Genomic DNA, 15077 nt, shown 5'->3' with positions numbered 1-15077 from the left:
CTACACTTCACTTGGAGCTGATTGAGGTGGAGTGGTAGACGAGAGGCTTATCCACTATGCAAGTGTGTGTGTATCGCGAGCTGCTAGTCTAGCTTGGGGATGTTGCGTGAGTGCGTGGTGCGGGAAGGAGTCTGTGTCCAGTCCAGTTCAGTCGGAGCGGAAAGGAGTCGAGTCGTCGAGTGTCGGTCGACCCAAGCAAGACCAGCCAAGTCCACTTTGACTCAGAGGAGCGGGGGGCTGGCCAAAGCGCGGATCTGGAAACCACGGGGGCGTGGGTTGGCAGACGTGCAGGAGTGCAAGGGAAAAGAGGTCAAAAGGTCAAGGAGGTGATCCTGTGGCATTGTAGATTCACAGAATAATTTCAGATACAGAGAGGGACAATGTCTTGAACATTTTCGATTGATTGATGGAGCGAGCTACGGAATATTAGACGGGTAGGCAGTCAGTCAGGCAGGCAGGCAGGCAGGCAGGGTAAGGTAGGTACAAGCAATTATCGTGCGGCTAGTGAGGGGGCGTGAGCATGAGAGCATGAGTGAGGAGTGAGGAGGGGAGAGGAATTGGACCTGGAGAATGGAGATGAAGCTCACTTCGTCCCGTATCCCACACAGGATAGGGCGAAGCGTTGCGCAGGGCGTGTAGCAGGTAGAGGAGCAAGAAGAGGAAAGGGAGAAGAGAGGCAGGCCGGCACCAATGCCGAGCTCAGCGGGTCTTCAGATGGCCATTGGTTGCCCTCCAGCACTGCCATACGCTCCCCCCGACCCAGGCAAGTCCATTGCATCGACTACCGCTCGCGAAATCACCGGCCCACTAACATCATTAGGGTCCAGTCGCCCACTCTCCAATGCCTCGGTGTACTCCTCTACACTCCTGACCAAGCCGAGGAAGCGAGCATCGCGGATGAAGCGGGGAACACTGTCCGTCGCCATGAGACGGAAAGTGTGATCCTGGATACGCTCGTAGAGGCGTACAATTGTCTGCAGCTGAGAAGCGTGCAGGGGAGCTCGAGGCAGCGTGGCAGAAACAGTCGATTTGCGCTCGTCCACCGAGGTAGAAGTGCTCTGAGGTAGACCTTCACCCGGGGATGACATTGCAAAGGGAACGGCCACCGCGCCTGGGTTCGTTGTATCTCCCGAGGCCGAACCACTGGTAGCACCTCTTGACGAGCTGAGCCCAGCTACATGACTTGCGCTTCCGCTGATGCCATTTGCATTTGGTGAATTGATGTCTTGAGCGCGCACAGTCGTCACTCCATCTCCTCCACTGGACGTCTTTGCATCGTACAACACCTTGTTCATGTAGGTCACCAGTTCCGTCCGCAGGCTGTGCTCGATGTTGAGCTCGCAAGGGGAAGCCGGAGCCAGGTAGGTATTGTAGATGACAAAGGCCATGGCGATGAGGTCTTGCTGGTGCTTCTCCATGGCAGTGAAGCCCTGACCTTGCTGCTCTTTGCTCTTGTCACTGCCACCTGATCGTCCAAACAAGCCGCGCTTGCCGCCAGAAGACTTGTCCCCGCTGCTTGATCCACCACCTCCACTCGAACCTCCAGGCCGAACAGCTACAGCGCTGGACGTGGTGTGGAACCTCCTCTTGAAGTCTTGCACATCAAGCCAGAAGCTCAGATTTTCCTCGCAGAAGTTCTGCTTGAGGAAGTCCCTGAAAAGACTCCTCAGTGCGGGTTCTTCCAGCACCTGTCTCAGCCGATTGCTGTTGCTATCCCGAGCATAATGGGCGGACATTGCGCCTCCATCACCCTCGTGATGCGCACCAGATCCGCTCGAAGAGTCGCGCGTGAGATACTCGTTGCGCAGCCTCTCCGCCGCTGACATCCTCCCTTCCAGCTCCGGTACTCCTCCTCCACTGGCTAATGATCCCACACTGCCACTCTCGGTGGAGCGCCGGCTGGAGTGATGAACGCCGCCCCTGCGATCAGGGATCCCGGGAACGTCTTGAGCGCTGGACGCTCGAGAGCTGTACCGCGTGCGGCTTCCCCCGCGGTTGCTTTCCCCATTGCCAGAATCGATGCTCTCCGTTTCGTCCTGCTGAGGGTCCTGTACGTAGGGACGGGATTGCTGCTGAAGCTGAGCCTGACCTTCCGAAGTGGGCGTTTCTCTTCCTAGAGGGGCTCCAAAGCCCACTCCTGTTGCAGTAGTCTTCTCTGGCAGAGAGGTGTAGCCTGGCCAACGAGCGACTCCTCTGCCTCGATCGGTCATACCGTAGATGGCCTTGTAGTGACACTTGAATTCGCCGCGGCTCACCCTTCCAATTCCATCCTCACCGCTGACAATGATCGTGGAGTCCTCGTCCATGTCCTTCTTTGACGATTCCCTCACCAGCTCAATCAGACCCAGACGCTGGAAGTGCGCTGCGACCTCGGCAGCTTCGTCTCTTCCACAAATGGTGGAGAAGTCGCACAGCCAATCCAGAGCTGACACGGCCGGGAAGGTGTGCTTGATCTTGACCGGTCCCTTTGTCGGACCTTTCGCGGACTTGTCCACAATGTCCGACATGCCAATGCCCAGAGTCCTGTCAAAAGACGCAGGGTCCACATCTTTACCCCCGCTGTCACCCCCTGTCCCTGGAAGATAGTTGGCTTGCCTGCCTGCAAATCTTCGGAATACGACTTCGATGATGGGACGGTTGATGAGCAGCTCATCATCATGTGCTCTCCTTTCCAGGTGCAAGAGCTTCATGCAAATCGGTTGCGACGAAAAGACGGTCAGCAGATGCTCTCCATTGATGCCGTTCTTGGTGATAAAGCGCTCGAGGATATGCAGTCCCTTGGGCGTCAATTGGTAGACGCCCTTCTCCTTGAAGATGCCATGGCTGGGGTCAGCAGCATTCTCAATCAGCCTTGCATCCATGAAGTGCTGGCAAATTCCCTTTGCCATGTCCCTGTTCATGCTGAACGTAGTCGTAGTGGTTGTAGTCACCACCCTGCTCGGCTCCCGTGGATCAGGGGCACGATTAGACTGCGAGAATTTGAGCGCAGAGAGGTTCTCGGCTGCCTCGTCAGTGGTAAAGGAATTGGGGTAGGTCTTGAACATCATGCGATGTGATGTCAGCTGTAGCGACACGATGAGTGTTGCAAAGAGGTCATGGGTGTCCTGAAGAAGGCAATGGGGATGGCGTGAGAAAGCGGACCCTTTCAGCGCATATGCCAGAGCAGACTCACCTTGGCATAAGGCCTGCCCCTCCTCGTCGTCTTCATCATCCGACTGCTAGTCTGCTGCTTTGTCCTCTGCTGCGAAGAAGACGGAGAATCGTAACCCTCGGCCCCCGTCGAGGAGCGAGGTTGCTGCTGCTGTTGCTGCTGTTGTGATTGTTGCGCATGCTGAGGATGTAGTTGCGAGTGCTGTTGGCTGGCAGGGGAAGCGGCTCCTTCGGGTCGGGGACTCTCCCTAGGGCCGGAGCTGGTCCTGCGGTTGGGCAGGACAGCGGCTACGGGCGCAGGTCGGTTGGCCATGGCGCTTGCGTAGGCAGGCCTAGCCTAGGATGAGGCAGGAGGGGGGTTGACGTGGAGAAGGAGAGGAGGAGGGAGGGGCGGAGGAGGTGGGCGAAGGGAAGACTTGGACAATAGAGTCCCCTCGAGGTCTGCGCTGTACTCAGTGGTAATGTTCTGGGTTGCCTCTACCAGTGATGAGATGGAGGGCGAGTGCGACGGTCGTTAGCGTTCTTTTGCAAGTCCCAGCAGCAGATGTGAAGCGGTTTGGTCCGTCGGTGGGAGAGATGCAATCTAGCACCTCTTGCCGTTGCTCTGGTTCTTGTCTCGGGACGGAAGCAGGGGATAGGCGTGGGCAGAGAGGTTCTCCCTGCAGATGTCCTTGTCGCTGCGTATTGTGATTGCTAGTCGCGGGCTGGCTGAGTACGACTGTGGTGGAAGAGGAGGGAGAGGAGGATGGGTGACGGTCCTTGTTGCACCTTAGATTTCCTTCAACCGAGGATTCCAGTGGAGTGGCCTTGTCTTCTAATCAGCACACACACACACACACACCTGTCGCGACGAGGGATGGATGGTGGGGGATTCGGCTGCAGAGGACGAGTGCATGGATGAACAAATGATCCGTCACTCCCTCGCCCTCTGTCCCTCTACGCCCTGCCCTCGCGTGGGGGTCAAGGCCGAGGGCGTCGCATGGCGTGGCTGAAGACGTGGCGTGGCGCCACCACCACCACCACGCCGTCGGACCTCCAATCACAGTGTTGGACTTTGCGCCATCAGCCCACTCGCTACCATTCACCCTTTGTTCCACCTGCCTCGCAGAACGCTCGGATCGCGTTTCCGCAGCGACGTCTCAAGACACAACAGCAAAGCGCGGAGATTCATCAAGCGTTCAGATCCCAAATCACAATTGCTACTATTTGTATTGCTGCTGCTACTGTGGTTGTTGTTTGTCTGTCTGATGAAAATTCGTCGTCGCCGACGGATGATGATGATGATGATGATGATGATGGTTGTGCTCTTGTGTTGATGAGATGGAGTGGAGAACGATAGTGAGGGAAAGAAGAGGACCTACAAGCAAGAATGAGATACAAATGAAGGAAAGTCAAGAATGGTACCGAGACATGCCAAGAAAAATCGCAACGCAACCGGAATGGAGGATGAGAAGAGAGACCAGTACAATGATAGAAGACTTTGACCAGGAGGACGCGCGAGCAGGCGAAGAGCAAATGGGATCAGACAGGCGGCAGGACATACCAGTGCCCACGCTCGCATTAGATGCTGAAGATCTCCGCAGCGCCCGTCGATTCCGTACTCTTGATAAAGTCCAGGGACCAGATGGGGCTGGCATAGGGCTGCGAAACCGTCTCCTTGCTGATAAAACGACGAGGGGCTACCTTTGCTGGCAGCTGAGACTGTCGCTGACCTGTAGCATTGCGGATTTGCTCCTGTTGCTGCTGAGAGAGACCCTTTTGCTGTCGTGGCGTCGGCGGGCCCGAGAGGCGGCTCTTCAGAGGGGTGGAGCTCATCGGGGTGGAGCTGTACCTCTTAGCGCCTCCATTCATACCTGCCACCGGCTTGAGGACCGATGGAAGACGAGGCTCACCACGGACAGCATTCCCATTGCTGTCTTCGCCATATAGGCCTTCGATCTGGCGGCTAGGCTGGACGGTCCAACTCACGCTAGGATTGCGACTGTCCGAGACATAATCGCTCTTACTGCACATCGTAGTCGCAGCAGCAGCAGCGTGCACAGCAGCGCCCGATTGACCAGCGAGGTAGCCTCCCAGTCCACTGAAGGCCGAAGAGAGGCTCTGAAGACTCATCCGAGCAATGGCAGTGGAACCTAATGCGACTGAGCTGCTGTAGTCTACCAAGCTGCCACGCCCACTGTTGTTGGAAGACTTGGGTCCAGAGTCTGAAGAGGAGACTGAATCGCGGATGTAGGCACTTCGGGCGACAGGTGGACGACTCTTTGATGCGCTACCAAAGCCGAAGATGGAAGGCTGACGAGCACTGGACACGGCGCTGCCGCTCCCACTGGAGCTGGTGCTTGCTCCACTTGGGCTCCGGCGACCGAAGACTGACCCACTCATGGCTTCGCCATATGTTGGTGCCTGTGGCTCCTCATAGTAGTGCTCGACGTAGACGGGTGGCATGTCAAGGGATGCGTACGTCGTCGGCAGAGGAGGAAGCGGGTCGAGCTTCTCGCACATAAGCAGGCCAAAAAAATCATCGATGCTTGGCTGACGAGGTTTGCGACGTCGAAGTCCACTGACGTCTTGGAAGCCCAGCTTGCTGCCCTGAACGTTCGCAGCTCTTTTGAACTTGCCACTGTGACGAGCTTTGACTGCGTGAAGAGCCTCCTGGAAGGACCAGTCTCGGATGAACTCGGGCCTATTGGCGTCCAGTCGCACAGCCTCCTCTTCGTCGTAGTCTTCCTCGTCGATTGCTTCGTCCGACTCGTCGCTGTTCTCGTCTTGTGCGGCGGCAGCGGCTTCTATGTCAACATTTGAAAGCGATGACCCTACACTGCGACTCTTGGTTGAAGAAGCCACCACGCTCGAGCGGTGCAGACCGGCGTCGGAGGTGCTCGAGAGGTCTTCCAGGGAAGAAAGTCTGCCATTCACAGCAACAGTAGGAGTCTTCTGAAGATCAACGTCGCCGAATGTCGCAGAGGGTTCCATAGCGGGCGTCTGGAATGCCTCAGGAGTGCTTTCGTTTTGCCAAGGACCTTCCTCAGCGTCAGAAGAGTAGCGAGGCGCTGTCTCGACCTCGACGACCTTCTGCTCCTCCTCTTCGTCTACGTCGGCCCAGTCACCTGCCTCACCACCAGCCTCGAGATCGAAGTTGCTGATACTGCTTGCGTTCAGCGACAATCGCTCTGCAGTCAGGTGAGTGACCTCCTCATCCGCTACGACCTCACTCTTTTCATCTTCTGTGATCGCTGCAGGAACGACTTCTTCCTCCTCAAGGAGAGGTTGCAGGCCACCCAATGGCAGAATCTTGTCGCTCAGCTCTCCACACTCGTCTGCGTCCTTGTCTTCGGGCGCAAAAGAGTCCATCACACTGGTCATGCTTGTAGCACCACTGCCCATGCTTGAATTGCTCTGGTCTGCTGAGCCCATGCTTGAGTCATAGGCGAAGACGTGTCGCATGTTCTTGCTGCCAGGACCGCTCGGCCGACGCTCCATGGAGAAAGAATTCGGCAATACCTCGATCGGGGACGGCATTGTGGACAGGACCTCCTGGTCCTCTTGTTCCTCCTCAACTGCTTTGACCGAAGGGCCTTGGCGAGGCTGCTCATTCTCGGCAGCCATAGTGGTTGTCTGCTCCAGTGCCGCCTTCAGCCTCTCGTTCTCTGCCTTGAGATCGTCAGCAAGTTTCTGAGCTTCGACGTGCTCTTTTCTCTCGTGCTCGAGGCTTCCAGCCAGATTGAAGATCTGCTGACGCATGTCCTTGAGTAATTTGACAGCCTGAGGAGGCGGGTCAGAGGCTGCGATGCGCGGTGAGAAGTAGCTGCTCGAGCTTGTGTTGCCAGCATCGAAAGATGCGGGAGTCTTCAGTGCAGTCATCAGATCTGCCGAGAGACCGAGCTGCTCTTCGGGCGAGAGGGTGTCGCCAGTAGCATCGATGCCAGCCTCGCGGAGCTTGTTCGTCAGTACCTGCACCCTAATCTGAAGAGCGGCGTTCGAGGCTCTCTCGCCCTCGAGGGTTGCTCGATCGGTCTTCAGTGACTTCTCAAGGTCACCGCATCGCGTTCTCCATCCTTCGACATCCTCTACGAGCATGTCCCTCTCGGCCTCGAGGTCCTCCATCCGTTCTTGAGCCTCCTCTTGAGCCTTCTGCAAGGTACGCTGAGCTTCAGCCAGTGCGTCCGTCGCTTGCTGAAGAGCAGCCGCCTTTTCGGCTACTGCTGCCTCCAGAGAGGCCGTCTGGTCTTCAAGCGTCTGCTTCTCCTGCGCACTCCACTGCTCCAGACGAGAGTACTCCGTGGATGCGCGCTCACTTTGAGCGCTCATCTGAGAAGTCAGTGACTCAATTTGAGAGCGCAGAGCTTCCGTCGCTTGCGAATCTCTGAGGCTCTTTGTCTTCAGCTCTTCGATCTCAGCAGACAGCTTCGCAGTCTCTAGACCGGAGGAGGAGCTAGGAAGCGCAAAAGGGTCCGCTGTTGTCGGCTTGTACATCATTGCACTTCGCCTGCGAGAGTTGGTCGAAGAAAGAGGTGTCGCAGGAGACGACATCGTGTCATCATGAGAAGAGTTCGATCCCGAGACAGAATGGTTGTAGAGCAGGCTGGCCCGCTTCCGGGCCAAGATAGACATCTGGTCGGACCCGCTGGAAAATGGCTCCTCCACGGCCGAGGAGGGAATGGCTGCTGCTTGACTGCCCAAACGCAAGGCTCGCATGCCGGGCTTGCTGCTCGTGGGTGATGCGTTACGTGCTTGCGCTGCCGTCATGGACCACTCTCTAGCAAGCTGACCTGGTTGCTCTTCAGACGCCATTGTCGCCACTTGTGCTGACTTGGGTGTCACTGTTGCACTTTCTGTCAGAGGCCCATCTGCGTCACTGTCGTTGGTCTCTGCGAGCTCAGACATGCTTTGGAGACTCGGGCTCGTAGAGAAAGCCAGCTTCTGTTGCACTGAGGGAGGAACGAAGAGACTGGCTGGTCTGCTCTTGAGCTTCAATGGTCGCGGTTGCAGACTGCTGCGACGAGTCCTCTTGATCGTTTCTTCTTCAACCTCTTTGCGACGCCTTTGCGCCTCTTCGTCTTCAACGGCGCTCTTGCCAGTATCGAAGGCATCTTCGCGCATGATGCCCACCGTGGGCGACACCACAGAGCTGTCGTCCTCCTCTTCCTCCTCAACAAGGGTGCCCAAACCTTCTGGCTGAGCAGGCTCTATACTGCCATACACTGATGGTGGGCGGATCTTAGGACTTTTCGAAGCGGCCATATCAGGTGTTGAACGTCCGCCAGGGGAAGCAGGGGGAGCAAGCCAGGCAGGCATTGGGCTAGACGGTCCTCTCTCTTCCAAAGTTGTGCGCTCGTTTGCAGCGAGTAGGTGTGTGCTAGAAGGCTTGTCGATGCCTTCAGAGCCGTGGATGTCATCGAAGGAGGGCAATTGGACACTACTCGGCCGAGGTTGCGTTTGACTGATCCTCCGCGCAGCTGATTGATTAAGGTGCTGGTCGCTTGTAGATCGACCGAAAATACTTGCTGGTAGCGGCTCGATGGTCTTCCCTTCGAGCTTTTCAAGCGCAGTGAGACGATCGTCCGAGCTGGCGACGATGTCATTGTCGGGGTACTGAAAGGCTCGTCGCCAATCAAGATCTGCTGCAACGCTCCTTCGCGGATCTGAGGCTCCACCGAACAAAACGCTGGCAGCCTGTATCCCAGATTGACGATTCTGGAAATTGAGCTGTCGGCTGGCGCGGTTATTACCAAAGAGAGAGTCCCGAGAGCTTGCCGCGGGGAATCCCAGACCTCCCATCATCTCCATGCTCTCCCGCTTGGTCGACAGAGACGGATTGCGAGCATGGCGGGACTGGCGGCGAGCCTGCTTGGCCGGTGAAGCTGAGGCAGAATCGTTGCTTGCCATTGAGAACAGCGAGTCCGATGTGGGGAAGCTGCCGAGAGGCATGGTAGGTGTGAGTGCAGTCGCTATCGAACGCCGATCCCTGCTTTCGGCTTTGAGCGATGGCCTATTCTCCTCGATGTCGGCCCAGTCTGCTTGCTTTCCAGGTCCCCCAAATGCATCTGGCCCATACTCGGCCGCCAGCAGCATCGGAGTCTGGCCCGACATGAGCACGCTCGGCGGGCGGATATTGGCCTTTGAACCCGATCTCGAATGACTTCTGGTGTGCGGCCTGCTACTTGCCGTCGGACCAGCAGGCTTGTGGGCGATGATCGAGCTGGGCCGTGAGAATGTTAGGCCCTGGGACGATAGTCGATTGCTGCTCGACGGGGGGTGCGAGGCCTGCAAGCTCTGATGAAGGGCAGCGGCTGCAGTGGCCGCCATGCTGTCCGCAGTGATCGAGATCGAACCTGCTCTTGAGTGGCCCCTACCATGTCCCATGCGTGACGCTCTACGACTTTGACTACCCTCGGGCTGTTCAGGGGTCGCTGGCGGCATGCTGAAGACAGACGCGGCTGATCCTGAGGGTTGCCGTGCATGAGCATGTGACTCTTCGGCGGCCCTGACGATCTCGGATTCGACGGCGATTGCGATGTTAGTTGAGATACGCTTGGCTTTCACTGGTGTGAGCTGTTGCGATGCTGGCTTCGTTCGGGTCTGTTGGGCCTGTTTGGCGCGGAAAGACTTCAGCTAGGACAGGAAGGCGAGCCATGGAAACGCGTCAGTATGAGCTGGAGTCGAATCTCCAGCACTTTCTCAGATGCTCTGCGAAACCGCGAAACAACTCACTTTCTTCTTAGCTGCCAGGATCTGCTGCTCCCTATTCTTCTCCTCGGCGGATGCCATTTGCGTTGCGTCCATGGCCAGCTGAGCCTACAGGACGCGCCTGATCCGAGGCGATGTGATGCCTATCACACAAGGTGAGAGACGTGGCGGTGGCGGTGCTGATGTTGTGTGGGGATGCGGAAAGAGTCTGCTAGACTTGAAGGCGCACCAGGCGTCGCAAGGATAGCGATGGTAAGATCAGCGGGTGACAGGGTGTGAGAGATGTAGGTCGTTGCAAGTCCCGCGCCGGTGGCAGGACTGGAAGATTCGTGAAGATCGTAACGAGGCGAAGCAAACAGATTTGGCAGAGCTCAGCGCGACGTCTGCTGACAACCGGGCCACAGACTTTAGACTGGTAGACTTGCCCCTGACTCGACGCGTCGAGATGGTGTAGTGAGGCTGTCCGCTTTCCGAAGGGGGATGCAAGGCGCGAAGAGGGAAAGTCGTGCAGGGTGAAGTGCCGGGGTGGGCGTGTGATATGCGCTTTTGGTGTGAAGAAGGAGGAGGGTCAGGGCAAGGTGAGGATTGTGATGCTGGTGATGGCGAGAAGTTGAATGGAAGATGAGGATCGAAGTAGGCTGGACCTGGGTGATCAGGAACAAAAGGGCTCAGGGAAGCAGGCCAGGCAGGCAGGCAGGCCAACGCAGGCGCCGTCCGCACGGAGGCGGGCTTTCAATGTCCAGGGGTTGGTTGGGCCCGAGGGGGAAAGTCATTGTCCGCGTGTGTGTGTGTGTGTTTGTTTGCCGAGGCGTGGTGCCGCGCCTGATCGCGTGAGCAATCAATTCCCCTCCTGCGCCTGCCAGGCACCTCGAGTCCGCCCCGCTTCCAAAATGGGATTATAGGAAGGACCTAGGCGCATACGGGACTGAAGCGGCAATATACTCGATCAAGGCAGGCAAGGCAGGGCAGAGGGGCAGGGCAGCGCAAGCACCGCATAATGTAGACGACGTCGTCGTCACGACTCGTCGCATGCCTTCGAAGCACGCACGCCTGTTCAGGGAGCTCGAGGTACGCCGACCATGGTGGGGCTGAAAAAAGGGGGAGGGAATTACGCCTACCTGCATATGTGAAAAGCGATGCCCTCCTCCGCACACAGCTCCCTCCTGATCCGCTCAATCACTCCAGACCGACTGTGCAAAGGATGGAAAGCAGACGTCTAGCTGCACTGAAGATTGAGAGGCCCATGTTACGTTGCGTAGGAGGGGGACTGTCCCCGTCTAATCCATACTGTCTACGATGAGCTTACTCCTTCTTCTCCTCGGCAGCCTCCTTCTTGTCTTCTGCTGCTGGCGCATCCACCTTCTGCTCCTCGCTCGCAGCACTCTTCTCCACCTCCTTCTCGGTCTTGTCCTCAGCATCGCCCACCTTACCACCATCAGCAGGGGGGGCCTCGGTCTCGCCAATCTCAGCACCCTCCGTACCCGAGGCAGCAGCCGATGTCGAGACGGATTCACCCGAGTTCGACTGTTGAGCAGACTCGAAAGCAGCCTTGAATTGGTTGGCGTCTGGTAGCAGAGCAGAGAAGAGCAATTGTTGGTTAGTCAGGCTCGCCTTGTACCCACGCAGCATCTCTACCCTTGCTACTCACTATCCGAGTTGGCAAATCGAATGGCAAGCGTCTCAGCGGTGGGCTCACCGCCATCGGACACATCAGCAGCTACGCTCCACACCCAGGAACGGTCAGAACCGACGTTGGGAGACAGAGCCATGGAGGGCAGGACTGAGTGGGCGGAGGTAACAGGCGCAACAGGGCGTCAGTGGATGAGTCCTTGCAATTGCATTTCGTCCGCTCGACAATCGCCTCTTGGACCGCATACATAATCTCGCCCTGCAGAACGTATTCAGAGCGGCCTCTGTACCACAGAGCTAGTACTCACCGTAGTGGTTTGCGCACACCTTGAGTGTCTTGTCTCTCCTCATCACCAGCCTGACCTTTGTCGTCTGCTTGTGCTTCAGGAGACGCACGTCTCCAGTTCCTCGCTCCTTCCACTCCTTGGCCTCCTTCTCGAAACGGAACAGCTTAGCTCGCCTGTAGAGAAAACGTGGATCAGGGACAAGGATAAGACGTCAGGACTAAGCTGGCTAGGCGAGAAGTTGGTTTTTCGGATCCTTGTACGCACATCTTGAAGAGGACGTCCTCGTCCTCCTCGTGAGTCTTGGTGGCGATCTTGTCAGCATCAGACAGCTGTACTACTGGCTCGAAGTTGGCAGTGGTCTCCTCCTCCTACGGGGTAGTAAGGAAAGGTCATAAGGGGAGGGTGAGTACATGCACATGGGGGGCTTGGAAGTACAGCTGCAGCCCTATCCCAGCTGCCACGCCGACTCACTCCAGTTCCAGAGAGGACATCCTCCTTGTTCTCGGTGTCTGCCATTGTTGTGATGAGTGATGTCCTGTGTGTATGTGTGAGGTTCTAGGGACAGAGATGGCGGGATGTGACGAGGGATGAGAAGCTTTGCGTCCTGTTGGTCTCGCCCGCGCCTGTCTGCCTGAGTTGCTGCTACGATGCTCCTTCCTTGTGCGCGCCACGCCGTCCTTCGCCTTGCGCCAGCCTCTGCCCGCTCCAGACAGAACAAGACGCACGCACGCACGCACGCACGCACGCACACGCCGCCTGGGCCATGGCCTCAGCCCAGGCGGGGCGATTGAGACAAGAGCATGCCTCTGATTGCTGAAGCTTCCCAGCCGCTCATCATCTCCCTCATCATCTTCTACAGTAGCTCCCCTTTCGTTGGTCTAGAGTCTGACAGTCTCTTCACAATCACGGCAAGGCATCCTTCTCCCTTGCCAGTTCAGAGGCTGTCCATTAATCTCTCCCCGGACCTGATAGGCCTGTGCGCCAGGAAGATCCATATCCTTCGGACCGCGTGAGCAAGATGGCCTTCCTGGCGACTCGCACCAGGATACCCCTGCAGGTTGCGCACAGGAATCTCACTTCTCAGCAGCAGCTACACACTCTGAGAGTCTCTTCGTCGCCTCTGCGCTCTTGGTCCAGTGATACCCGGTCATGGACATCTGCTCATCCATCTAGCAACGCAGCAAAGCAAGCCTTATCGCATATGCGATCGTCCCCCGTGTTCTCGTTGCCCCTTCTTGGACTCCGTGTCGCTTCTGTCAGAAACTTCACTTCTTCCGCCAGCTTCGCAGGTCCTGCGCCCAGAGATCCGCTACAGGCAGAGAGAGAGGCGGCTACCGTAGCTGGGAACAGAGCTGCTAGAGCTCGGACTGAGTCCTTAGGTGCAGATGGCTCGCAAGGCGGCGCTAGTAGCGGCAAAGGACCGGACGGAGACAAGGAGGTGTATGGCTGTGAGTGATGGTATTTCATGCGCTCGAGCTGCTGCTGATGATCATGCCCTGATGACCCTCCTGCTTCGCCTTCACCTTTGTCAGCAAGACTGAAGCGAGCTTGGAAAGAAACGCCGATCAAGTGGTACCCTATTCCCATACTTCTTGGAGCCATCGTTCTCATCGGTGTGCAAGCACGACGTTTGTACAACGCTGATCAGAGTGGCAAGGGCAAGATCGTAGATGGGGAAGGCAAGGTAGTGACGATGTCTGGACCTTGGGCTGTGAGTAAGCAGTGGGTGCAGGCTCCGATGATACAGGTCACTGGACTGACACTGATTCCCTTCGATCGTATATGAAAGGTTTATGTCCTTGCTGCCCTGCCGCTGAATGCCATCTCTCGCCTTTGGGGATGGGCAAACGATCTGACCCTGCCAGTCTGGTTCAGACCATTCGGATTCCGACTCTATGCTCGCATCTTTGGCTGCAATCTCGATGAGATGAACGACCCCGATTTGACACATTATCGAAGTCTCGGAGAATTCTTTTACAGAGAGCTCGCTCCCGGAATGAGAATCGTCGATGAGGAAGCCCCCATCGTCTCCCCTGCCGACGGAACCATTCTGCACTTTGGTACCATCAAGGGTAGGCAAGTCGAACAGGTGAAGGGTATCACGTACTCTCTCGACGCTCTGCTGGGCCTCTCTTCCTCCCCAGAAGGGATTGAGGAGGTTCGAGGACCTGGGTCCGATCTCGACGACAAGGAATTTGCAGCTATCAACGGCATTGACTACTCTCTCGACCGGTTATTGGGCGACGAGAAGCTCAAGAAGATGGGCAAGAGGTTTGTCAGCTGGAAGTGGTGGAAGAGCTGGGTGGTCTCGCCAAAGAAAGCAAACAAGACGGGTATCCCGGCTGCTTCCCAGCCAGACCAGGCCGGCAAGACTGCTGCAAAGCCAGATCCTGATGACGGCGACGACGAGCCAGCCGAAGCCGGAGTGGAAACACCCGATACCCCGGAAATTCTCTCACGGTATGCGTCCGTAGCATACGAGATGGGATCTGGTGCCCTACCCCCCATTCTTCAGCGTCACTCGCCCGGCCAAGAAGGTGTGGCAGACGGTAATAAGCTCCACTTTGCAGTCGTCTACCTAGCTCCGGGAGACTACCATCGTTTCCACTCTCCCACGAACTGGGTCGTGGAGCGACGACGGCACTTCAGGGGAGAACTCTACTCTGTGTCTCCCTACATTGCCAATAGACTCTCGAACCTGTTCATCCTAAACGAGCGAGTGGCTCTGCTGGGGCGATGGAGATACGGATTCTTCTCGATGATTCCTGTTGGCGCCACCAATGTTGGATCGATCAAGGTCAACTTCGACGCTGATCTGCGTACCAATGTGAGAGAGCAGCGTCCCCTGGCTGGCACATTCTCGGAGGCCTCTTACGGCAAGGCCTCGCGGCTTCTAGGTGGCCAGCCGTTGAGCAAGGGTGAAGAGATGGGTGGTTTCCTGCTGGGTTCTACCATTGTCTTGGTGTGGGAGTCGCCCGACTTCGCGTTTGAGATCGAGCCAGGGCAGAAGGTCAAGGTGGGACAGAGGCTGGGCGATCTGGGTTTCAAGCAGATCAGTGAGGAAGAGAGGAGAAGACATCAGACGAAGAAGAGGTGGTGGTTCTTCTGAGATCAGGGCTCTACAGGCTGTACAAATCCACGCTGCGCGGTGTGGGCGACTCCTACTTGGGCATGTGCAAGTGATGTTCAAACAAAGTGCCGTGGTGGCTCAGATTTGTGTTTCTCCTGACGCTGTGTGATAGTCTGCAATGGTCTAGCCGTACGATCGAGGTCTGTTGTGTGGGACTGACTAACTGCCTGGCAGCACCACTGTCTCCACTTTTT

At 56.9% G+C, this 15077-nt stretch overlaps 4 protein-coding genes across 4 annotated transcripts; 1 reads left to right on the top strand and 3 right to left on the bottom strand.

Moving 5' to 3' along the window:
- Positions 1-710: 710 nt before the first annotated feature.
- BCV69DRAFT_300767 (regulator of G protein signaling superfamily) lies at positions 711-3463 on the bottom strand (the record flags this gene model as incomplete). Its single annotated transcript, XM_025494493.1, has 2 exons — positions 711-3104; positions 3173-3463. 2 exons carry the CDS (start codon positions 3461-3463, stop codon positions 711-713), a joined length of 2685 nt encoding a protein of 894 aa, XP_025346141.1.
- Positions 3464-4710: 1247 nt separating this feature from the next.
- On the bottom strand, positions 4711-9933 carry BCV69DRAFT_278542 (hypothetical protein; the record flags this gene model as incomplete). The annotated part of the gene is made up of 2 exons (XM_025491206.1): positions 4711-9762; positions 9862-9933. 2 exons carry the CDS (start codon positions 9931-9933, stop codon positions 4711-4713), a joined length of 5124 nt encoding a protein of 1707 aa, XP_025346140.1.
- A 1206-nt stretch (positions 9934-11139) lies between these two features.
- On the bottom strand, positions 11140-12121 carry BCV69DRAFT_251955 (hypothetical protein; the record flags this gene model as incomplete). The annotated part of the gene is made up of 5 exons (XM_025490454.1): positions 11140-11205; positions 11344-11402; positions 11486-11617; positions 11775-11926; positions 12018-12121. Coding segments are annotated over 5 exons (513 nt in total), but the record flags the coding sequence as incomplete, so codon positions are not given.
- Positions 12122-12612: 491 nt separating this feature from the next.
- On the top strand, positions 12613-15016 carry BCV69DRAFT_262459 (phosphatidylserine decarboxylase). The gene is made up of 3 exons (XM_025490718.1): positions 12613-13201; positions 13286-13464; positions 13543-15016. Exons 1-3 carry the CDS (start codon positions 12772-12774, stop codon positions 14860-14862), a joined length of 1929 nt encoding a protein of 642 aa, XP_025346138.1. The 5' UTR covers positions 12613-12771; the 3' UTR covers positions 14863-15016.
- The last annotated feature ends 61 nt before the right edge of the window (positions 15017-15077 follow it).

Source organism: Pseudomicrostroma glucosiphilum (assembly GCF_003144135.1).
Source record: "Pseudomicrostroma glucosiphilum strain MCA 4718 unplaced genomic scaffold BCV69scaffold_13, whole genome shotgun sequence".
Lineage (NCBI taxonomy): Eukaryota > Fungi > Basidiomycota > Exobasidiomycetes > Microstromatales > Microstromataceae > Microstroma > Microstroma glucosiphilum.
This window is presented reverse-complemented; position numbering and strand designations above follow the sequence as displayed.